Here is a 22,977-nt window from a genome sequence, read left to right as displayed (position 1 = left end):
GCGATCCCGCGGCAGCGTCACCGTCCCTTGCATTACTCTCTACAGTACGAACTTTTGGTTTGGGCAACTTAGCGCTCATGGACAACCCGATCTATCTGGTAATAGCTCAAAACAACGCGAACTGCTCATCGTATAGCTTTGTTTTGCCACGGGGTGAGAAGAAGAAAAAAGGGCTGGGCTGGCGATTCCTCATCCCCCGCTGCGTGTCCATGGCGTAGGAGGCACCCATCACCTGACACCTCGTCACGCCTCCGTCCGGAGCGATAGCTGCACTTGGTTTGTTGTAATTACTTGGTAGCAGGGCGGTAATTATAGCACTTTGCGGATCTTCTTCTCTCAGCTTCTACGGGTGGCCCATTCCTGGGCGATGCGAAAGGGAAAACATGGACATGGACATGGACATAGTACTAAGGGGTGTGCGTGGGAGAGAGTTGTGGCGCAACCCGGCCGGAGCATTGCATCAAAAAAGAGGCTCGTAGCTGTGAACGGCAGAAGTGTTGAGGGGAGCTTATCAGCGATTTTGCTCCTTTGTCCATCAAACCCGGTACTTTGCTGATATTACTCTCGCGGGCAGCTCCGCACCGGATATGATTGCAACTGGGTATCTCAACGGTACAAGAGAGATAAGGAGAGAAAGGAGTGAGTGCTGGTATCGTATCGCATCTTAGTCATTTGCCGGGGCGTCCATCCCTATTCCTATTCGGCGGGGAACGTCATTTTGGCAACAGGCTGATGATGTTGATGACGCGCCGGAGCCGGTCACTGGTCTGGTCTGTTCTGGTCTGGTGAGGTGGCTGAGGCATGCTAGTGAAATGCCGTTTTGTCTTGTCTTGTCTTGTCTTGGGGAGAGGTACTCGGTACTTTTGGCAGAAACAAAGGGCTGAGAAGGGACGCGGATGACCAAGATGAATGATTTGAGCGTTTCTAGCCGCGGGTGTTCGTTGTCGCATTTGATTTGATTACATCAATGTAATGTATTCTTACTTGTCGGCGCTGCCCGGGAGTGACGGAATCGTCCATACATGTACATGGCCTTGGCTTTACGCAGCAACTGCAGTGCTATCAGGTACCATGTACGTGCGTCATGACCTCGAGGGCTCTGTTCACCCTGCTGCTCCAGGTACAGACTACATGCATGCAGCAGCCGGCATCCAGTCAGTCAATGGGATCAATCCATTCTAAACGCGCCGCAAGAACCCGAAGCCGCAGGGCCACTCAGCGATAGGCACTGTAGCGCGTGGCAGCCCGTTGATTCGATTGGCAGATTGCGCTCATATGACCGGTACCTGCCATGTACCTCTGACTGCTGCTGTGCCTACACAAGCTGCAGCAGGCAAGGAGAAAGTCCCGTCGATGTAATCGTGGCTACCAAATCTCGAGGTACCTTGCATTAATCAAGACCGCACCTGCACAAGTCCTCTGTACCCCATGCGTCTGTTGATGGCGAGCGCCGGAACTCGTCACTACAGTACACGAACAAATTGAGACAGACAGACAGACAGACACCCCTAAGGCTAGGAGCACCAGACTCCAGGTTCGCCCAGCTGAGATTAGCGCTGCCGCGAGCGCTGTTTGCCCCTGTGGCCGCTGACCACTGTTCCGTCACCTCTGCCAGCCCAGTACCTCGCCGTCACTGTACGCGGCACGCCCCCTCCCCCTCTGACCTCGCAGGCTGGGATACCCCCCCCTTCGGCCCCCCTTGGCGGAATCACGCCCCCCAACAGCTGCCACTGCAAGGCCCGGCCAGCGGACCTGGAACCTTCTCCCCCCGCGTTATCGAGTCACTGACAACAGCGCCAGGGCCGTCGCAGTACCAGAAGGTACATGCATTCATGTCGTGTCGATGCTGTAAGGTCTGGTACTTCGTACTTGGTAGCTGTAGCTGTAATTGGGCGGGCGGCCACTCATCAAAGCTGCCACCCCCCGAACGTCTTGAGCAACAACGGAACCCTTCTCTGCTTCATCTCTTCATATGTTACAACTTTGCTACACTACATACAACCAGTCAACGATACCATACCAGCTCAAACAGCACTTCAGTCTCTTTCTTTGATGAACCGGCTCAGCTCAGCTCTGCTCTGAATAATATTGCTCTTGTTACTTACACGACCTTTCTCTTCTCTTTGTTCTTGTTTCGATACCATATCATACATCTTGCTGTATTAACGATAGACGTCGCATCTTCTCACGAACACCAAAAAACGAGGCCCGGTGGCTGCGCCATTCCCTGCCTACCTACTATACTTATACCAACCTAGAGATCGCCTTGTTTCTTTTGTTGCACGAACCAGCGTATTACTGCACATTTCGTATTCATCCTTTTGCCAATCATCCCCCCCCCGTACTACTATATCTGCCTAGTAGTACCTCAACGACGCGAACCCCTCGTCACCGTCGATAGCCCCTCTGTTCCTCCCGCAGGCAAACCCCTTATCTGGCGGTACCTCAAATCTCGTCTATACCTGCTAGACCTGCTGCCGGAGCTGCCTAGTACCTGGCCCTACCCGACGACGAGAAGCTTCCATCTTTGCCCATCGAGCTGATCGGGACAATACGTTCGCATTATACCTACTATACTCTTTTTATTTTCCTTTTTTCTCTTCTCGACTTGACAAACGAGCTTTAGCTTTTGGCTTTCCAGAACCCGTTTCGTTCTGCGGAAGCAAAAGCAGCTGGAGCGGGACCACTGCTCCAATCCCCTTACACAGGTTGAATGCCGGGTGAGTGACAGTCCCGTCTTATCTTGTACCACGGCTGTGACGACACCGCGATAAGACGTGCATCGCCATCCCTTGAAGCACGGCGAGGCAGACATACAGACCGATCGGCCGCCAGACATACACACAGACACACATAAAAAAGGGCGTTATCGCTGACCTATGAATTCCCTACAGCCAAGAAGGAAAGGAAAAATGCAAAGCACAGCGGCGGCATTGCCGCAGCGGTGACCAAACAGACGGCCGGCAAGTTCGCGTGAGTCCTCCCGCTAAAAACCCCCCCATGGCCCATGAGCAAGGCATCGCAGCGCATGGCCCTCGGCTCGTGACTCACCCTTTCTGCTGCGCTTTTCCTTGCTGCTTCGGGTCTTGGGTACAATCTGATGCCATATGGACAGCTGGGTTTGCTGACCTGGTGCTTGTGAATAAATAGGAGACCTGTCAACGACGGCGACGAAAGTGGAAACGACACCCCAAAGAGCGTTCCTACTTCCAACGCCTCCTCCCCTCCCATCAACACGCCCGAGATAAGGCCTACGGCTGCTCCTGACAATGACAATCCTGAGCCGTCGCCTTCCTTGGATGCCTTGTCCACCACTTCGGTCTCTGCAAGCACCGCTCCGAGCGTGATACATGACTGGGCGAGAAACGGAATGGCAGCCTCTCCGAGCAACCTGATCGCTCTGGCGAGTGAATCGCCGCCTACACAGCCCTCTTCCTACGAAGACTCGGGCCGCCTTCACCATGGCTGGACGGCCCAGAGAGCCTTCATGACGCCGTCGCCGGCATCGCCCTCTCCGCCCACCAGTCACCCGAGGCGGCCTCTCAGCTACCAGATGGATCCCCATTTTGTGTCTCCGGACAACATGCCCAGGCCTTCTTCGACCGCCGCCCACCATCGCCGGAGCTCCCTTCACTCTCCGGTCCCGTATGCTCACACTCACTCCCGAATCGGATCCCACCCTCCTCCGCTCCCCCACCAACCCCAGGCGCACTTTTACGGCGTCTCAGACCTAGACCTCACCATCAAGCCGCAGTCCGGTATGAAGCCGGGCGACCAGGGACTCTACTTTGGCTTCGACAAGCTCCCGAGCCCCTACAGCTCTGCCGGCTCTGGAAATGTCGTCTTGGCCGGCTACCAGGGCGGCTTGGAGGTTTACGGTGTTAGCAAACGGGGGCTGGAGCACATCGCCAGCCTCAAGGGCCTGCGGGGTGGCGTTCATTACGCCAAGATACTTCCGTGGACTGCTGGCGGAGACAAGGACTCTGTGTTCCCCTTGGTAGCTCTGGTTGTGCACGGCCCTGTACTTCCTCAGCGCGCAGCTTCGGCTGCAGGCCCGGACGACGATGACGACACCGCGAGGAAAGTCGACGGTGCCACGAGCCCCCGGTCTACCTATGCTCACCAAGACGCTTTTACTGGGCGGGGTGGCCAGACCGGGCATGTGATTGAGGCTTACCAGACAGCCGTCGAAATCTACTCGCTCAAGACAAACAAGTTGGTCGATGTCCTCTTGCAGGCTCCCGCCATCCCCATCAGCGCAGAGGTCTCTCTGACCAGCCCAATTTTCCAGCCTCCTCCTCCCACCGGGGCATTTGCCATCAAGGCAGATGCCGGAACCGTTGCGGTATGCTCCGGCGCTACTGGCGAATGTTGGATATACACGCAGCTGCTACAGCCGCAGAATGGACATGTCTTTGCTTGCACCGCCAAGCTCTGGACCTGTGTGCAGCAGGGTCAGCGAGGCGGTGATGTAGCTGAGGAGACGGATAAGATGAACCCCCTCGGTACGATTCGCCGGCCCAATCCTCCAACGGCCATATTCGCTCTCAACGGCCGTAGGATTGCTTACTGCCCAGCACCGCCGTCTTCGAATATTGCCATCCGAGCGCATCTACCAGTGCCAATTCTAGGAAGAGGGGCCGGAATCTCATCTCACACGCCGCCTCACCTTCCTTCGGTTACCGCTGCCGTGGATCTGCCTATTTCTGACAGTGTCGTCAACAAGGTAATGCGCGAGGCGACCCAGGAGCTCATTCAAGGCGCGAAATGGGTCGGCCAGCAAGGTTTACAGGCTTGGAATTCGTATTGGAATCGATCAACGAGCCCGCAGTCCCAACAGCAGCAGCAACAACAGCAGTTGCAGCCCCGATCACCACCTCAGCAGTGGGCTTCTCGCAACGATGGTGCTTCATTCCCACCAACTCATGGTGCGTCTGCGCAAGCGGTCTCGGCCAAGGATCCCGGACTTGTCTCCATCGTGGATGTTGACTCGCTGGTGACGTCTCCTTCTATTCACCCTTCTTGCACTTTCGCCACGCCTCTAGGCTGCAGTTTTCTGTCGTTTTCGCCGTCCTCCTTGTCTCTATTCACAGCGAGCAGCAAGGGAGACGTGCAGACAGTGTGGGACCTGCTCCGTGTTCAACACACCCATTCGTCGCCCCTGCAGGCGTCGTTGACCTCCCATGAGAGCGCTGGCCCCCAGGTTCGCCAGATTGCCCAGTTCTCGCGCATGACTGTGGCTCGCATCATTGAGGTGGTCTGGACAGAGCCTCAAGGCGAGCGACTAGCCATGGTGACGGAGAGAGGCACTGTTCATCTCTTGGAGATGCCCTTTAGCGCTTTCATGTGGCCACCGCCGCGCAGACGCAAAGTAACGCAAAAGCCTGCTGCAGAACCATCCGAGCCTTCGAGCTCCGCCGTTTCCCTCGCATCTGGCGCTTTTGGTGCTGCATACCAGGTGGCAATGCCCTTTGTCACACGCTCGCGCCAGGGCAGCGGTAACAGCTCAAACACCGCTGGCAGCATACTGAAGGACTCGGCAGCTCAGGGTGGGCGTGCGATTGCCGCGAGCATCACCAGCTCTATTGGAAAGACTGGCTCCGCCATCAGCCAATTGCGCCACACCGGAGAGAACCGCGTGTCCCTGCCTCCCAGTGCCTCACTACCTACATCGTCGTGCGTCATTTGGATCAGAGGCAGACGGAGCGCCTCTCTCTTCAACCTAGGTGGCGGCCTTGTTCGAACGTATCCCAGCAAGTCTCGACGTCACAGCGGCAAGCGCAATACACGTGCCAATCGATATACAGACCATCGATTGCCGCTGCTGCCAGATGATACTGTTGCTCCGGCTGTTCGCCAGATCCTAGAACTGGGCGCTCAGGAAGAGTATCTGGAGCTGTCAGAGGCGGAAATGGACGTGGGAACGACATTGACGCTTAAGGGTCGCCCACGCGTGGTTTCCAACACTCTTCATACCATGGGCGAGACTATTCCTCAGGCAGAAATCGAATGCAGTGCGCCATACCAACCTTTCCATACTGACAGACGCGTTGTTCTTTGTGAATATACTCCGGCCTATGGTAGTCAGCTCGTTGGATCGGACGCCCTTGCAAACTCTTCGATGGATGCCAACGTGGCGCCGACCTCCAAGAAGGCAAAGAAGGCTCAGCATCTGACTGCAAATGCACCAAGTGGCGGGTCAGATGCGTCGGCCTGGGCGTTTGGACAGGACATTTCCGTTGTCAAGCTGGACTTGGGCCTCCCTTCTGCTTTTGAAGACGAGTACGACGATCCAGAGGACCACCGACCTCTACCTCCATCAGCCATGGAGCGTGTTATGGAGTATGGCGATTCGGAGCAGATTGTCGTTACGACGAGGCGACGACGTGGAGCCCACCAAGGGGACCCTGATGGTGACGGATTCTTCGAGGACGACTGCGAGGTTCTCGATTTCGCTGACCAGAGAGTCTAAGTAATCGGCTACCGAGCAGTCTTGCAATTTCAAGACCGAGCCTTTACTTTGGGCTTCTTGGGACTCGAGAGGGAATCTTCTCCCCTAATTTTTTTTCTTTTTTTTTCTTGGGTATAAACTAGGTTCTACTAATTTGACAACTTCTGACATTGGGTTCACTGGTTTGCTTGGCTTTCTTCTTCTTCTCTTAAGCAAAGTTGAGCAACACTGTTGGGAGGATTGGTTTGACGGATGCTTATACTCTTCGAGTCCCTGACTAAGGCTGCTCGGGATTTATCTAGATTGGATGCGTCGCCTGTACGGCTGCATGTTCCTGTTATGTTCTATAGGTAGCATCTCTTTAGTTTAGCAGCTCCTGTTGCACCCCATTACTGAATAGACACCACACTCGAGATACCCAAACCATTGTCGCCTCTTTTCCCTCTATATTCTGTTCCCGGTCATTGTGATTGAAGCTCTCTCTGTCGTACAAGGCTTATATGCGCACCCGAGTTCGTACATGATGTTGCAAAGGCACTATTAATGTTGATTGCTACGGCCACTTCTAACACCCAAAATTACCCCTGCATACATTGACGGCGCCCATTTCGCACATGGGCACATATACATGTAACGGCATTCATGTTTTTCTTTCTTCTTCTTCTTCTTCTTTACGCCTTCTTCTTGGCAGCGGCCTTGGCCTTTGCGGCTTTCTTCTGGTTGCTCCGGATCATAACCATGCCGACGAAGGAGCCGACGACGGCGGAGCCCAGGAGGAGGAGGATGACGGGGATGCGGATTGCCCAGACGCGGGGGAGGAAGAGGTTCTGGAGGGGGTGGTCGTCGTCGACGAAGGGCTGTGTTTGTGTCAGTACGATTTGAGTTCTTCTTTTATAGCAAAGCAAGTGTGTTTAATTGGGGGGAGGGGCGCGCTTTACCATGAGAAGGGTCCAGATGGTGTAGTAGAGGAAGATGACGGATGCGGCCACAAGCATGGCGAAACCGACGAGTTTATCGAGCTAGGAGAGAGAATTAGCTACTGTGTTATTCTTGCTGTGTGTCGTGTTCGACGTGGGGAGCGATGGTGATATCACTAGGATGAAGGGGGGATGGATGGGACGAACCATTGTTGGGAAGCGTTGGTCTTGTCTTTCGAGATGCGATTAATTGAACGGTAGATTGAAGAGTTGTAATATGAGTTTATGTCTCCGTATGGAGAGGAACCGGGCGAAGATTATAAAGGAGCGTGGGTGGTTTCTTTGGGTGGAGGAGAGAGAAAGTTGGTAGCTGAATCGCGAACGAACGAGAAGGTTGGCAGGCGATGTGCCCACGCTGGCATGAACGCGCCAGGGATTGAGATTCGGTTCCGAGGCGCCTTTTTTAGGGGCTTGTTTGCAGTGCTGGCTGGGAGGGTACTTGTGGCGGTGCGGTAGGTACACGGCTTTGTGCAGCGGAAAGTATGGCATGAAGAGGTAGAGTTTTGGATGGAAGCGGTAGTGGCAAGGCTGCTGTGCGTGTACTGTAGCTGGGTGTGGCGCATGAAGCAACCGGGACATGGTCCGTGCACGATTTTTTCTTTTCTTTCAGCCTAGCCTTTTGCTGCTTTGCTTGCGTCGTACCAACTTTCTTGCTCTTGGAATAAAACATCATCCGCGCCGTCTCGATCGTGGGTCGACGACAGAGGCAACTCGCTTTGTGCAACTGCATTGTCTCGCCTTCTCGCTTGTATCCAGCTTCGATTGCTTTTCTCCTTCTTTGACTCTTCCCCTTTACGAATCTCGACGACACTTCCGTTCTTCAGCCAGATCGCGAAAACGATGGCGTCGGCCGTGGTCGACATGCCGCACCGCGAGCGCGGAAAGCAGCGAGAGGGCGGCGATTCCTATCGTCCCGCTCGTGCTGCGCGCTCGCCCGTGCCGGTGCCGGTGCGGACGGAGGAGGAGAAGCAGGCAGCGGCAAAGGCCGAGTACGAGAAGCTGCTCAACATGCGGTCGGGAGGCACGTACATTCCGCCCGCGAGGCTCAGGGCGCTGCAGGCACAGATCACGGACAAGACCAGCAAGGAGTACCAGCGGATGGCCTGGGAGGCGCTCAAGAAGAGCATCAACGGCCTGATCAACAAGGTCAACACGGCCAACATCAAGCACATCGTCCCCGAGCTGTTTGGCGAGAACCTTATCCGGGGGCGGGGCCTGTTCTGCCGGTCCATCATGAAGGCCCAGGCTGCCAGCTTGCCCTTCACGCCCATCTACGCGGCCATGGCGGCCATTGTCAACACCAAGCTGCCGCAGGTTGGCGAGCTGCTCATCAAGCGCCTCATCATGCAATTCCGCAAGGGCTTCAAGCGAAACGACAAGGCCGTCTGCCTCTCCTCGACGACGTTCCTCGCGCACCTGATCAACCAGCAGGTCCAACATGAGATGCTAGCCGGCCAGATCCTGCTGCTGCTCCTGCACAAGCCGACGGACGACAGCGTGGAGATTGCCGTGGGGTTCTGCAAGGAGGTCGGGCAGTACTTGGAGGAGATGCAGCCTGCCATCTCCATGGCCGTCTTCGACCAGTTCCGCAACATCCTTCACGAGTCCGACATCGACAAGCGAACCCAGTATATGATTGAGGTGCTTTTCCAGATCCGAAAGGACAAGTTCAAGGATAGCCCGGCGATCAAGGAAGAGCTGGACCTGGTTGAGGAGGAGGACCAAATTACACACAAGGTTGAGCTTGATGGCGAGATTGATGTTCAGGATGGACTCAACATCTTCAAATTCGACTCCGAGTGGGAGGAACACGAAGAGGCTTACCGGAAACTCAAGGCGGAAATTCTCGGCGAGGGTAGCGACGATGAAGATGGTGAGGATGACGAGGACGAGAGCGATGAAGAGGAGGAGGAGGAATCGAAAGCCATGGAGATCAAAGACCAGTCTAACGCCGACTTGGTCAATCTACGAAGAACCATCTACCTCACAATCATGTCGAGCGCCGATCCAGAGGAAGCAGTCCACAAATTGATGAAGATCAATCTGCCCGCTGGCCAGGAGCCTGAGCTGCCATCCATGATTGTCGAGTGTTGCTCCCAGGAAAAGACATACACCAAGTTCTTTGGCCTGATTGGCGAGCGGTTTGCCAAGATCAACCGTTTGTGGTGCGATCTCTTTGAGCAGGCCTTTGCCAAGTACTACGAGACTATCCACCGATATGAGAACAACAAGCTACGAAACATTGCCATGTTGTTCGGCCACATGTTTGCCGCCGACTCCCTCGGCTGGCACTGCCTCTCCGTCATCCACCTGAACGAGGATGAAACCACGTCCAGCAGTCGTATCTTCATCAAGATTCTGTTCCAGCACATCTCAGAGGAAGTCGGCATGGTCAAGCTGAGAGCACGCATGACTGATGAAACCCTACGACCCAGCCTCGAAGGCATCTTCCCCCGCGAGAACCCCCGCAACATTAGATTCTCCATCAACTACTTTACCAGCATCGGCATGGGTGTTTTGACAGAGGAGATGCGAGAGCACCTCCAGAACATGCCCAAGCCCGCGCTCCCCGCACCCCCTGCCCAGGATCGCTCGGATTCGGAGTCTGTCTCAAGCTACTCATCTTATACCCGCTCATCATACTCTTCTCGATCTCGCTCCCGTTCTCGATCTGCGGCTCGTCGTGACGACAGTCAAGGCCGATCCCTTTCCCGAACACCGCCACGACGTGGTGCAAGGGACCGATCGTACTCTGACTCGCGGTCACGGTCACGGTCTCGGTCTGGCTCTGTCTCGTCTCGTGGAAGAGATCGAGGGTCGTACTCTGCCAGTCCTCCCAGACGGGGAGGCCGACGAGATGCTACTAGAAGCCGAAGCTACTCCTCGCGCTCGCGCTCCTCACAGTCTCCACCAACACAACGGAATCGCGGTCGTGCGCGAAGCAACTCGTACAGCTCCTACAGCCGCTCCCCATCCCCACCGCGACGGGAGAGGAACGCAAACTCGGCCAGCCCGCCGCCTCGACGGGGCCGACCGCGCCAGAGCCCCGGCGGACCTGCTGGTCGTAGAAACAGCTCGTCTGTCAGCAGCGGAGGACCTCGAAAGAAGCTCAGACGGGATATCAGCCGATCGCCGTCCCGCGAGGACTCGAGGTCAAAGTCGAGATCAAGGTCTCCGGTCGCTCCTTCACGCGGCAGAAGGGCCTCTTACAGCCCGTCGCGCAGCCGTAGTCCCCCTTCGCGCAGAGCAAGGGGTGATTCGGCAGATCGTCCGCGAGAGACGAGTCCTGTGCCGATGAAGAGGCGGCGGTATGATAGTGAGAGCGTGTCCAGGTCACCGCCTCCTGTGAAGCGTGGTCGGCGGGAGACTTGAGGTTTCGGTATATCCCTGTAAAATTGGTATAATTATTATTACCCTTTTTTTAATTTATATCTTTATCGCCAGATTGGGACGGTTTCGTGAAATGGGCTGGGAATGGATATGTGTGTAATGGATTGAATGGGATTGGGGAGATTTATCCTGGGTTTACCTACATCAAGTTTTGGCCCCCTTCTTTATTGATGTCATTAGCGCTTAAACATTGAAAATGAACATTTAATGTGTACCTTGGCCATTTCTCAGTATTCCTTATTTGGTGTCACGTAGTGAGGCAATCGTAGATATCAACCGTTCCATTATATATATCCTATATTACGTACGTACAAGTCCAATGCTTTTTTTACTCTATCGAAGGGGCAGCGAAGAAGTCGCTCCAGAAATCGTCAATGACGCCTCAGGGGCTCCAATACACGTCCACAACAACTGGTCCGCTTTCAGAGCGCCTTCCACCTTGACAGTGTGCTTCTCGCCCGGCACAATGTCGAAGCCATTGTCACTCAGCTTCAACCCCTCAACCTCTTCAAAGACGAATCCCTTGACAGGCTTCTCGGCCGAAACGACGACCTCATCCTTTGCAGGCGAAACCTTGAACGAGATACCCCGGTCAGACAGGTCGAGGAACTTGATGGGCTCAGGCCAGGCGGTGTCTTGAGCGACGAGGGCGCCGGTGGAAGCATCGGTGATGGTGGCGTGTACGACGTAAGGGTCGTACTCGGCCAGGTTAAAGGGCTTGGTGAGGTCCTCGGGGTTGGGGATCGACGGCGGGAGCGGCTTGCCCTGGAGGACGTCGGTGGTGGAGTTAGCGGCGGCGGTGATTGTGGACTTGATGGGGTCAACGACGTCCTTTCCTGAGCGGACAGAGATGAAGCGCACGACGAGGCTCAGCTCGACGGGCTTGGTGTCGTTGCTGACGACCCAGACGTCAAAAGTTCCCTTGCGGGCGGGCAGGGTCTGGTCGACTTGGCCGGTGACGAGGCCGGAGTCCTTGTCAACCCAGTCTCCTGTCTGGGTCCAGTCATGGAATGTCCTGTGCACACCAACGTCGACGGAACGCAGTGCCCGCGAGATGGCATAGTAGGCCGGCTTCTTGATGAGGTAGTAGTCCACCACGGCCCACGACATGGTTGGCCAGCAGTCATTGAGCTGCCATACCAGAACACCACCGCATTGTCTGGCTCCGGGCTTGCCCCATTGTCTTCGCCAGGCCTTGTACGCGGCACGCATTGTCTCTGACTGGACGATTTGCGTCAGGTGAGTGTAGCCGCCGAGATCGAGCCGGGGCCGGAAGTTGTCCACGACGTAGCTGATCATGCGGCGTTCGTGGCCGATGGCCTTGTTGTGGGCATCGAGGACCATGGAGCCGGGGTAGAGCTGCGCCGGGTCGCTGGCCATGCGACGAGTGGTCTCAAGATGAGGGTATGCTTCCATGCCAAACTCACTGACGAATCGGCCTCCCATGCCGGCAGCCTCTTGGTATTTGTTCATGGCTCCGTGCCAGACTGGTAGACGACTGTTAGCGATGTTTGGCTCTCAAAGCTGCGATGAGAGGATCAAAAAAGGGGGGAGAAGAAAGACTCACTGTTCCACTGATGAATATCGCCAACGGTTGGGTCAGCCGTGGGCTTGCCATCACCCCAGGGACTGCTTGGGTGGTAAATCTTGCCTGGGTCTTCTTCCTCAACCCACGTTGGCAGGAGGTGCTCGTATATATACCGCGCGGGAAACGAAGACTTGAGCCACGACTCTGGATCCTTGTTGTCAAAGTCATAATCGAGCTTATACCTCTCTTGGACCTGGTAATCCTCGTTGTTGCCCGCCCAAGCAATCACGGAGGGGTGCGTCCGCAGGCGTTGAATCTGCTGCCGCGCCTCCTCTTCCAGAGTCTTCAGATAAGACGGGTAGGCGGGATAAGATGCGCAAGCAAACTGAAAGTCGTGGAACACCAAGATGCCAAACTCGTCGCAAGCTTCGATAAGAGCATCTTCTTCGTAGACGCCACCTCCCCATACTCGCAGCATGACCTGGTTGCCCTCTGCCATGAGCTTGGCCCATTCGTAATATCGTTCTGAGGGCACACCGGCGAGATAACTATCGGCAGGAATCCAACATGAGCCACCAGCAAACACGTCGACGTTGTTTATGCGGAAGTAGAAGGATTTGCCGTGAGCGTCCGGCTCTTGAACCAGCTCGGTTCGTCGGAATCCGACCAGTTTGGATTGGCTGTCAATTTCTTTGGCACCAGAAGCCTTGTGATAGAGCTTGGTGTCCAGTTGGTAACGGGGCTGACTTCCGTATCCCTTTGGATACCAAAGCTTGGGCTTCTCAAGCTTAAACGGAATCTTGATCAGTCCATCTTTAGCCGAAGCAACGTCTACTGCCTGCTGGAACACCGTCTGGCCTTCTAATGACAGAGCCACCGAAACTTGGGCATCCTGGCTCGGAGCGCCGGCTACCCGAGCGAAAATGGATCCGGAAACAGACGACAGATCCTGACTGACTTCGCTCTGCGCCCAGACATCGTCAATCCTCGCAACGTACGTCTCGAGGGTGACGGGTTTCCAAGGTCCGGCCGTCATGAGAATTGGGCCCCAATCCCAACCCCAGTTGTACTGGGCTTTCCGTACGGGAACACGACTTCTCTCAGTCTGTCGGACGTAGAACTTGTGCTCATGGCCATACTCTTTGATGAGCTCTTCACCTCTGACGATGGCGGAGTGAAAGACGATGCGGAGGGTGTTCTCCGACCCGACTTTGATGCGGTCTGTGACATTTACACGATAAGAGACAAACATATTCTCCGATTCCAGCAGCTTTTCCTCGTTGAGATAGACGGTGGCAAAAGTGTCGAGACCGCTGAATACCAAGTCTCTTGTCACATTTTCACCTTCCACGGCATCAGGGGTAATTGTCACTTGGTACTCCCAGTCCTTGTCGCCAATCCACTGAACGGCGCGTTCATTCAGGTCCACAAAGGGATCTGGAATCCTAGATTTTTTTTTTAGCTCTACATTGCTCTGGTGGAAGTTGATAATATGTGATCCCATATAGGGGCATACTTTTTGTTGGCCAGCAGATCCGTGTGAACCTGCGTTGGCACCTTTTCCACCGGCAGCCATTCTGTCGAAGGACCTTGATACTGTCTAAAGGTCCAGCCGCTGACCAGTTGAGTGCTTTGCCGAGACATGTTGTTGTAGAGTAAGAAAGTCGACGATATGTCTGACTGTCCAAAGCTTGTAGTCTAGGAAGCAAATCAGCATCAAACACACATCAGCTATACGCTCTTCTCTTCTCTCCTCTCCCTGTTTCACCTTACCGTGACGCACAATATGGGCAACACCCTTTAAAGGAGACAAAATAAACCTCGATCCGGGACCGGAGGGTTCTAATATATCATAGCAGAGCTCTGATTGCTGCAGTTCCAACACGTTCCAACCTCGCCTCAGCCATCAACTTGCACCTGATTTCTCCCCCCACGACAGCACCAAAGCCCCTCCCCCACTTTGCGGGGATCCGGCCGAGAGAGCTTCATAGTCGCCGAAAAACGGCTGTCCAAGGGAGCAAAAGGCGTAGCAGGAACATTTGTTTGGGGGGAAGCAAAAAGTTGGCCGTCGTGGGGCCCGAATCCACGCCGTCTTTAGCCTTTTTTGCGTAGGGCTTATCAGGGGGTACTTGGCCGTTCGCCAGTGACGCCTCAGCTCGTCGAGTACCTCGCGATGGCTCCGAATCCAGAATACCCGACCAGAAGCTACTCGGAGTTAGGGCTAAAAAGGACATCTTAGCCGGCAACTGAGCGGTAACGGTGACTTGTAGTAACTGTTTGAGGGTGATGATGGATCGGATACACCCTTCTTGGATCCAGGAGACGCGTTTAGCTGTCTTGGTTGTGACAAGTGAAGTCAACCATCGATCGAGTCGGTCAACTGGTCACATAAGCTTGTCTTTAGCGAACAAAAGCTGAAAGTGCCCCCTAGAAGGGGACCATTTAGCGGTGCCACAGTGGATGGGGTCGAAGTTTGGGGGCTTTCTGGGGGCTTTCTGGTGGCCCTGATAGCCCCCCACGGTACTGTTAGTGCCCCATGGATGATATAGAACAACGTGGCTATGGAGCTCATCAATACTCAATTTCAAGTTCCGAGCCCTCAACTACCTAGTAGAGATAGACTACCTTATTACTTCTCGCCGTCTCCTTTTGCTTAAAGAGCATAAAAAACATTAACTAGTGCCAAATTCCATCATTGCCGTTGAAGCAATGCTGCCGGCATCCCAATGAACCACATGTATTCCGTTCATGATAACGCCGGACAGCCAGTTAGCTATCCAATTCATCCGTCCACCCCAAAACGCTGGATACAAATTCCCGTCCGTATGCCTGACGTATAAAAAAAATATTAAGTTGTTCATAAGCCTCAGTCAATGACCTGGGAGTCAACACCGTGCATCTCCTTGGGGAACCAGCAATTTTCCAAATGGCAAGGCTCCCTGGGACAGCGATGTCCAGCCACACAATCTGTCTGGCTGCAACTCAGTCCGTTCAAACATGGAGACTGACGGGCAATACCTCGCAAGGCTTCCAGCTGCTGAGCAGTCAATTTTTCCCCGTGAATGTGGTGGCATTTCCCATACTTGTCAAGATAAAAACACTTGCCCAAGAGGTGGAAATTGTTGCAGAGCTTACGGTCTTTCAAGCTTGAGAAATCAGACTGCGAATACGAAAGGCGCGAGTCCACCCTCTGTCCCAGCCTGTTCCGCAATATGACTCCATTGGGCGACGGCTTCGGCTCCGGACAATAGAGCTGAGCGGGAGCACTATGTGCTGGACTAGTGGGCACCTTGGCAGCAGCTGCAAAGCTCAATGGAGCGTTTGAAGGCATCGGTGTTCCTGGTGGTGTAATGTGGAACGAGGTCCTGCGGTTCGTCTCATTGGGGAGCTTTTGGCCCCTAAAGATGTTGTCGAACGCCACATTTTGGAACTTGTCTTTGATTGCTGCCAGCTCGTAGGCGAAAGGAGGACCTGACATGAGCGTTATTTGTCCTCGAATAGTCTGATCTTCGAGGAATGAATCGAACACGCGGGCGTATCCGTTGTCTCCCGGTCCTCCAAAAAACACCTGCTTGCAATGGCTGTCGCCGAGACCAAACTTGAGGGCCGCTTTGACATATCAGCATCCAAGTTGCCAACCTATAACCAGTATTGAGACGGGAGAGGAAAACACCAATTCACGACGGCAGCTCACCTTTGATCTTCTCGTCTGCGCATTCTTTACCACACCCAGCGTCAATAAAGTCGCAGGTGGGATGAACTGTGTTATACCCTCGAACAAAATCTTCAAACGATGCCGAGTCAGGCAGAAGTTCTCTATATTTCTTGGACAGCCCTTTCAAATTCGCATATACACGAATCACCACCTGCGCGTTGGCAGGAAGGGATGGAAATCTTGTCTTGATATCCTCGGTTATCGCCTTCCTCAGGAGGCTAGCTACCCTCTTGCCCCCCAGCAGGCCATCTCTCACAAATTCATCTTGAAACTGTTTTGTTTATAAACAGTCAGCGCATCTCTAGCCGCAAGGGAGGGCGACGGCGTAAGGCACGTGTATACTCACCGGCATATTGTCGCCATCGATTATAACCATACTAAAAACATGTTCATCCTGCGTCACCGTGGTCAGCTCGCTCACATCTTCGGGTATTCATCGTTTTCCTCCTACCGTCTTGCGTCGTAAATCTTCAATCTGCTTCTCAGCTTGATCCAGCTTGGTGCGTTTGAGCTCAAGCATATCCTTTCGGTCTCGAAGGTCCATATGGGCCTCGGCGAGCTGCGCCGTCAAATCGCTGATGTGCCCAAATAAGTCCTAGAGAGGGTCTTAGCCTGTGTATCATTGAGAATTCCCTGGCGGCAACGGATTCTGGGGCCTCACTGAGATCAATGCATGTTTACGCTCATCTTCTGCCATGACTAAATTCCATTGCTCCTCCAACCTCTTCAGATGCTCTTGATTTTCCGTCATCTCCAATACTTTGAGTGGTTCAAGAAATGCTGAACATAATACTCACTCCCAGAGAGGACGCATATTCAGCGAGGAAGAATGAAACAAGTATAGATCGTCATTTTATATGCATGGTAGAAAGACTGTGCGATACCCTTCCTCATCTCCAGGCGTCGCCCTGTGACTTCTGATTTGGCCACCGAAGTGGCGCTTTGCACAGCATTGCGCTGGTCGAATAGCAGCACGACATGTCGCAGCGGAGGAACTGATAGAGCAGCCGATGTCCAATGGAAAGGCGAGGAGCTGCAGACCAGGCGGACACGACACGACAACATGACTTTCATGTGAAGCGCAGCCACCGCTTAATCAAGCTGCTCCGGCCCATGCAGCGAACTTTGGCTGCATATGAATATTGAAACCAAGATTTGAGAACTCACTTCCACTTAGCTGCGAGGCCGCATATGCACTCTGGTTGCGGTAGGCCTCGGAAAGGCACCCCCTGTTTTTTTCATCTTTTTAGCAACTTGGACGATCGACAGCCTGACACGGGGCACGCACACGCATGCAACTCGTAATCCGTGCATGGTGATGGAGCATCGCTCCCTCGACGGCGTATTATATGCATACGAATCTGCGATGCAGGCCGCCTTGGCACCCACTAAGAGGCCTGTCCAGGCAACCTTCAGCCAAAGGATGTCGTGGAATGCCACAAAGTCCCCGCCCTCCCATTCATCTTGTTGGGGCCAGGTTCATCGTAGGATTCAATAATGGCCAATTCTACCGGAACGGGATCCCATTGGCCAGAACATACTCAAAATATCCGTGAGACTCTTTCCCCTTTTAATGGCGTCTGGATCAAACCTGCGGGTGCTGTTGTCGCAAAATCACTAGATAGGAGGTTGTCGTCGCTGTTCACATTAGCATCCTGATATTGCCGTGACTTACACGTCACAGCTTGGTCACCAAATTGTATCCAAGAACGACTCTTCTTTCTTCATTAATCGCACCACTCTAAAGATCATGGAGCACCTACTTACCAGACTAATTCAGACTCAGAAGAAACCTCCAGACTTGTTTCAAGTTTGGTGTCGTGACTAAACTCTGCAGGAAGAAGTCATGAGTAAGTCATTTCCATAAGATCTTAGGTGCTCCAGGTAACTAACAGATCTTCTTAGTGATCGTCACGTTGCCAAGAAACGAATAACACGCCGGCAAAGTAGTTTGAATGTCGATTCCCAGCGATAATAAGCGTCTGATCTCACGTTGAGATGGATGACAAACTGGGATCCTTGCTAATGCCAACAACCAATACCGTACAGTCTAAGGTGCCCGCCGCGATGCTTCTCCCCCAGTAAAACGACGAGAGTGATCGAGAACTCGGATGAGCTCCCACGATGCTAACATGGAAAGGAGTCGGACAATAGTAAAAGCTGGCAGTAATGGAATGGCATTTTGTGAAAGTGAATTCGAATCCGAAAGCAACCACAGGGTATAGAAGACTGTTCAGGCTCAATCTGTGAAAAAGCATTGTCAACGCTATTTTCCCCAAGGACAAAGGATGAGAATATGGCCAAATCGATAGATTCGCAAGGATATTGGACCCCCAGGTAACATCGGAGCATCTTACCATGATCTGTTAGTGCGTCATATTCCATTCGATATCGAGAGAACTCGCCCCGTCGTGTTGAGTTGTCGAACATCCTGCATTCTTCCAACGAATCCACTTACCTCTTAATCGACGCTCAGTATCGACACTGATAATTTTGCCCCGTGACGATTGCGATATTCCTTGCGTTGAGTATTGGATCGAGACGAAGTTACAAAGAAGGTTGGCAAGTTGGATTAAGCACTGGGTGAAGATCGGCAGCTAGAAGCATGAGGGAAGGAACGGGACTGGGTTACGATAACCCGATCTTCCTACCAATGTCGTCACAGCATCACCTTCTTCTTCTTTTATTCAACTTTAGCTGGACGGGAATGTCAGTCTACAATCGAATTTCTGGCAATGTTTTCAATGCAATCACAGGGACGACACGGCGAGGCTGGATCCCAGTACAAGAAGATACAGGGGTATGCATATCGAGAGACTGGAAACTCGACCCATCGTTTTGTCCATTTCGCGGCCACTTCTTATCACAAAGAGATGTTCAATCGAGCAGTCAATACCCAAATGAGAATGTGCGATTGACGTCTCAATCTCAAAGTTGAAGGCCATATCGAGCTGCCCATCTTATCATCTACCTGCCTTCTTTCTAATCAAGTACTTCTTTCTCTATCTTCTATTACACGCTCACCTTTGGCCATTCTCTCCAATCAAAAGCGGCATATCACGTCCTTAACTTGTTATCTCGAGGGAATACACACCCAACAACAACAAACACGCCCCTTCTCTTCACTAACATCGGGCCGTTCTCATCTCTAGCCAATGTCCGTGGCATATCCTCCACTAGAGACGGCATAACAGGAAGCAACCAGCATGCATAACCTGATCCTTGAGAGCAAACTAAAGCAGTTTACGGGGTGCATTCAACTGCACGTGCGTCTATGCAAGAGGTTCTCGGTGTGCTGGGATTATCACTGCAGGCTTACAGTCGTATGTCCGTGTGGGAAAAAAGCCCAGCTTCCCTGATCGGTTTGATGCTTGCCGTAGGTTATTAATAGCCTCGAAAAGGCATTCATCGACCTGGCTAATCTCTCTTTCAAGCGGCGAGAATGCAGCATCGGCATCAAACGACGAATCGAATACGAATCTTGATGAACATAAACTAGCACGCGCAAGGACAGCATGCCGCAAGATTACTTCCCAGCCACCAGACCGCACCAGTCACTCACCACAGCTGCATCCACAGACTGTCGCACGAATCAAAGCATGGAATTGGGCTTTAGAGGCGGGCCATCAGGCGAATTAATTGCCGTGTGCATATTCATCGCCTGCATGCAGACCGAAATGCTCACTTCACTGGCTGCCGCTCCCTGCGGTGACAGTTGGCAGAGCGTCATTGGAACGTCTGTTTACGCGCCTCAGAATTAATTTATGCCTGGGCTTGCCGCTCTGATCCTGATTCCGGTGGCTCTCTAGCGAAATCGAAAAGATCGAAAGAGGAGTCATCTCCTAAGCAGACCGAGAAATCAACAGACGCGAGGCCCATCATTACAAGAGATCTTCGTTTAGCGAGGGCGGCCGGTTCTGCCCTTTTTTTTACATCATGACCCCTCAAGACTGTGTAAGTTGGCACATGCATATCTGCCCACACCCTCTCTAAAAAAACAGCCTTATGCATTACACATGTACTAATGCTTGCATCCAACATCCAAAAAGATTCAGCATTTCGTAACCGAACATCCCATCGAAGCGGCGAAGCTACTTGGCGGAATAACCGTCACCGCTGCCCCTGTGGCCGTTGCCGTTCCCTTGTTGGGCGCACTTGGCTTTGGAGCTGTTGGTGCAGCAGGCGGTATGGCATGGATGTCAAACTTACGAAAGGTTTGGCTGTTTACTAACTGGAACTTCTCGAGGCTCTCTGGCTGCAACCATCCAAGCGAGCATAGGCCCCGTTGCGGCAAAGAGTCTGTTTGCCATTTTGCAGAGTGCGGGAGCTGGAGGGATAGGAATGGCCGCTGTAAAGACAGCCATTCTAGCTGCTGGAGGAGCGATGACTGCAGGGCCCGTACACACGCTTCTGCAATGCTTGAGCAGCAATGACACGGCAACGTGACGCTGGAAAGCGAGTTTCAGATAGAGGAGGGGAGGCGAAAAGATGATCATCTAAGCACGGTACGAGTATCTCTATGGTCTTGCTAAAAAGATAATTGCATTAGCTAGTTGTCTATTCATGTACGAATCTTTGCTACCCAACGAGCATGGACCCTGTATCTCTCCTCATCCTCCCTTGCGTCCTGCAAGTGTCTCATCCGGAGACGAGCTCGTCTCTGGACGCAATCTCCTGCTTTGTCTGCCGCTGTGCTTCCGTCTCCTTCTTCTTATCCTCAGCCACCCCATTTCCGCTCTTCGCCTTATTAGCGTCGTCGCCGTCGGCCTTGTCTTTGGCCTTGCCCTTGTCCTTCTTGAGAGAAATCGCCCCCTTGGCCAGGGCCTCGCTCGGCAGCGGCCGAATAATGGGCTGGGCCACCCACCAAGGGCGCTTACACCTCTTGATGGTGCTGATGGAGCTCTCCTCCTCGGGTACGCCCTCCAGGGTCCGCTCGCCTATCACTTTCTCCAGCTCCTCGTCGAAGCTCCGGCCGTCCGTCTGCTCGTATTCCAGCAGGCCCTCGGCCACTCTCTTCTCCACGGCCGCGAGGACCCGCTCGTAGCCGTCGATGCCGTCCCTGCGGGCCCTTGCCAGCTGATCTCTGATATCGGTGTGCTTGGTGACAAAGTGTCTGAGGACGTGGAACATGTGAGGCTGCAGCGCCGAGATGTTTGGCGATGAGTTGAGACTCTTGTCGTCTTCCTTCTTCCTCTTCTTCTTCGCGGGCTCGTCTGCGTCGTCTGAGCTCTCGGTCTCTGTGATCCAGGCGGTATCGTCGCCAGGAACAAACAGCGGCCGTCTCTGTGGAGGATCCTGATCATAGACGTATTTGTGCAGGATGTCCAGGTATCGTCTTGTGATGGCATCAACTCTCCAGCCGCCTTTTCCGTCCTTGCCCCTCCAGTATTCCCTGCTCTTTTCTTCTACCGGCGGGGGATTGCCGAATAGGCCGGGATCGCTGAGGTTTCCCTCGGCTGCCATGATGCCATCCGCTCCAGTTGCGTCCAAACATTTCTGTAGATCCCCGTCTTGTAGGATATTACCGTTCGCAAAGAGCACAGTTTCCGGCGGCAAGCTATCTCTGAGGAACCTAATCATCTCCCAGTCGGCAACTCCAGTAAGGTGCCCCTTCTGTTCTCTTCTCCGTCCATGCACGGTCAATATAGAAGCTCCAGCTTTAAGCACATTCTGTGCGTATTCCAGAGTCTTCTCTTTCGTCTCCAGCACCCGAATTTTGGCCGTGACCGGGATGGACAGCTCCTTATGCAATGTGTTGATCAGCTTAAAGATGAGATCTTGATCTTCCTGTAAGAACGCCCCGTAGTGGCCCTTGCGCGCAATACCCTGCGGGCATCCAAGGTTCAAGTCGACAGCATCGCAGTACGGAACAACATGTTGCGCCGCAGAGAGCAGCGCCTCGGGATCGTTTGCGCAAAACTGAACAAAAAGAGGCCGGTCAATCTTGGGGTTCCCATCCAACCAAGGCTCGTCGGATCCCGCTCGAACAGCCTGGTAATGCGCTTTTCGGTATTTTTCGTCTTGCGAGAAGAGTCGAGCGTGAAGCATGGGCGTATAAGCTAGCAGCTTGGACTGCTCCGAGGGCAGCAAGAAAGATCGTGTGAGCATTCGCCAGGCCTGTTGAGCGCAACACGCGTTAGCAAAAACATGGGCAAAGCATCGCCGCCGGGATCCAATGCAAGACAAACAAACTCGGATTGGTCCACCATGGGAGCCACGATAAACTTGGGACTCCCAATGCTCTCGTAAAACGCCCGTCCATGGAGCTTCTTGGGGGGTTCGGCAGCCTTGGCCGCCTCTGTCGCCGTCATGGTCGCAACCCCACGGAAAGTGCAGGGAACAGCAGAGAATCTAGACTGAAGCAACAATCGATGTGTCACAGTCTTCCCAAGCAGGCACTGCCACATAAGTGCTCCAAAGAAGCACTGCCTCTGCACTTGGTGGACGGAGAGTAGTTTCGAGAGTCAATGAGCGAAAGATAGATGTGCCTAAGACTTTTTTTTTTTTTTTCCTACCGTGGCGCCAGAAAAAAAAAGCCATCACTGGTGTTTACTAAACGGCGGGGCTGATTAATACCCGGGCAACACTAAATTTCCCCAGAATTACTAGATACCTTCAGCCTACGATGACATCAAGTACAAGATTAGCCCCCAAGGTATTGGAATTACCTGCTCAGCACAAGAAACGGCAGAAATATTGCCAAGTGCCAATTAATGCTATTTATAGACATCTAGATCAACAGTCCCATGCAAATACAACTGTGGGCTGAGCACGATGTGTCCCACTCTTGGCAGATATTAGTAGCAAAAGGGCCTCTGGGCAATAATTGATTAAATGTACTGAGTTTTTATTTGCTGAAAAAGGAGACACCAGACACATCACGCTCATAGACTAAATCCGGCTATAGAGACATAGA

The 22,977-nt window shown here is 53.3% G+C and overlaps 7 protein-coding genes across 7 annotated transcripts; 3 read left to right on the top strand and 4 right to left on the bottom strand.

The window, feature by feature from the left end:
* Positions 1-2,713: 2,713 nt before the first annotated feature.
* Positions 2,714-6,472, top strand: M431DRAFT_478628 (hypothetical protein; the record flags this gene model as incomplete). Its single annotated transcript, XM_024915693.1, has 3 exons — positions 2,714-2,720; positions 2,895-2,973; positions 3,151-6,472. 3 exons carry the CDS (start codon positions 2,714-2,716, stop codon positions 6,470-6,472), a joined length of 3,408 nt encoding a protein of 1,135 aa, XP_024779245.1.
* A 296-nt stretch (positions 6,473-6,768) lies between these two features.
* M431DRAFT_307242 (hypothetical protein) lies at positions 6,769-7,730 on the bottom strand. The gene is made up of 3 exons (XM_024914196.1): positions 7,576-7,730; positions 7,390-7,470; positions 6,769-7,308 (listed from the first exon to the last, which is right to left on the bottom strand). The coding sequence occupies exons 1-3, from the start codon at positions 7,576-7,578 to the stop codon at positions 7,123-7,125; spliced, it is 270 nt and encodes an 89-aa protein (XP_024779244.1). The 5' UTR covers positions 7,579-7,730; the 3' UTR covers positions 6,769-7,122.
* Positions 7,731-8,091: 361 nt separating this feature from the next.
* On the top strand, positions 8,092-11,041 carry M431DRAFT_504513 (hypothetical protein). Its single transcript, XM_024918481.1, has one exon. The coding sequence runs from the start codon at positions 8,269-8,271 to the stop codon at positions 10,798-10,800; it is 2,532 nt and encodes an 843-aa protein (XP_024779243.1). The 5' UTR covers positions 8,092-8,268; the 3' UTR covers positions 10,801-11,041.
* A 42-nt stretch (positions 11,042-11,083) lies between these two features.
* On the bottom strand, positions 11,084-14,125 carry M431DRAFT_107841 (glycoside hydrolase family 2 protein). Its single transcript, XM_024911659.1, has 3 exons — positions 13,863-14,125; positions 12,386-13,791; positions 11,084-12,305 (listed from the first exon to the last, which is right to left on the bottom strand). The coding sequence occupies exons 1-3, from the start codon at positions 13,988-13,990 to the stop codon at positions 11,152-11,154; spliced, it is 2,688 nt and encodes an 895-aa protein (XP_024779242.1). The 5' UTR covers positions 13,991-14,125; the 3' UTR covers positions 11,084-11,151.
* A 724-nt stretch (positions 14,126-14,849) lies between these two features.
* Positions 14,850-17,019, bottom strand: M431DRAFT_504511 (hypothetical protein). Its single transcript, XM_024918480.1, has 5 exons — positions 16,723-17,019; positions 16,513-16,656; positions 16,408-16,455; positions 16,041-16,332; positions 14,850-15,955 (listed from the first exon to the last, which is right to left on the bottom strand). The coding sequence occupies exons 1-5, from the start codon at positions 16,810-16,812 to the stop codon at positions 15,213-15,215; spliced, it is 1,317 nt and encodes a 438-aa protein (XP_024779241.1). The 5' UTR covers positions 16,813-17,019; the 3' UTR covers positions 14,850-15,212.
* A 2,901-nt stretch (positions 17,020-19,920) lies between these two features.
* Positions 19,921-20,746, top strand: M431DRAFT_306986 (hypothetical protein). The gene is made up of 3 exons (XM_024914195.1): positions 19,921-20,015; positions 20,111-20,246; positions 20,308-20,746. Exons 1-3 carry the CDS (start codon positions 19,998-20,000, stop codon positions 20,505-20,507), a joined length of 354 nt encoding a protein of 117 aa, XP_024779240.1. The 5' UTR covers positions 19,921-19,997; the 3' UTR covers positions 20,508-20,746.
* On the bottom strand, positions 20,700-22,372 carry M431DRAFT_478624 (hypothetical protein; the record flags this gene model as incomplete). The annotated part of the gene is made up of 2 exons (XM_024915692.1): positions 20,700-22,178; positions 22,250-22,372. The coding sequence occupies 2 exons, from the start codon at positions 22,370-22,372 to the stop codon at positions 20,700-20,702; spliced, it is 1,602 nt and encodes a 533-aa protein (XP_024779239.1).
* Positions 22,373-22,977: the final 605 nt, after the last annotated feature.

This window comes from Trichoderma harzianum (genome assembly GCF_003025095.1).
Source record: "Trichoderma harzianum CBS 226.95 unplaced genomic scaffold M431scaffold_2, whole genome shotgun sequence".
Lineage (NCBI taxonomy): Eukaryota > Fungi > Ascomycota > Sordariomycetes > Hypocreales > Hypocreaceae > Trichoderma > Trichoderma harzianum.
The sequence above is the reverse complement of the archived record's forward strand: the minus strand, read 5'-3'. Positions and strand labels throughout refer to the sequence as shown.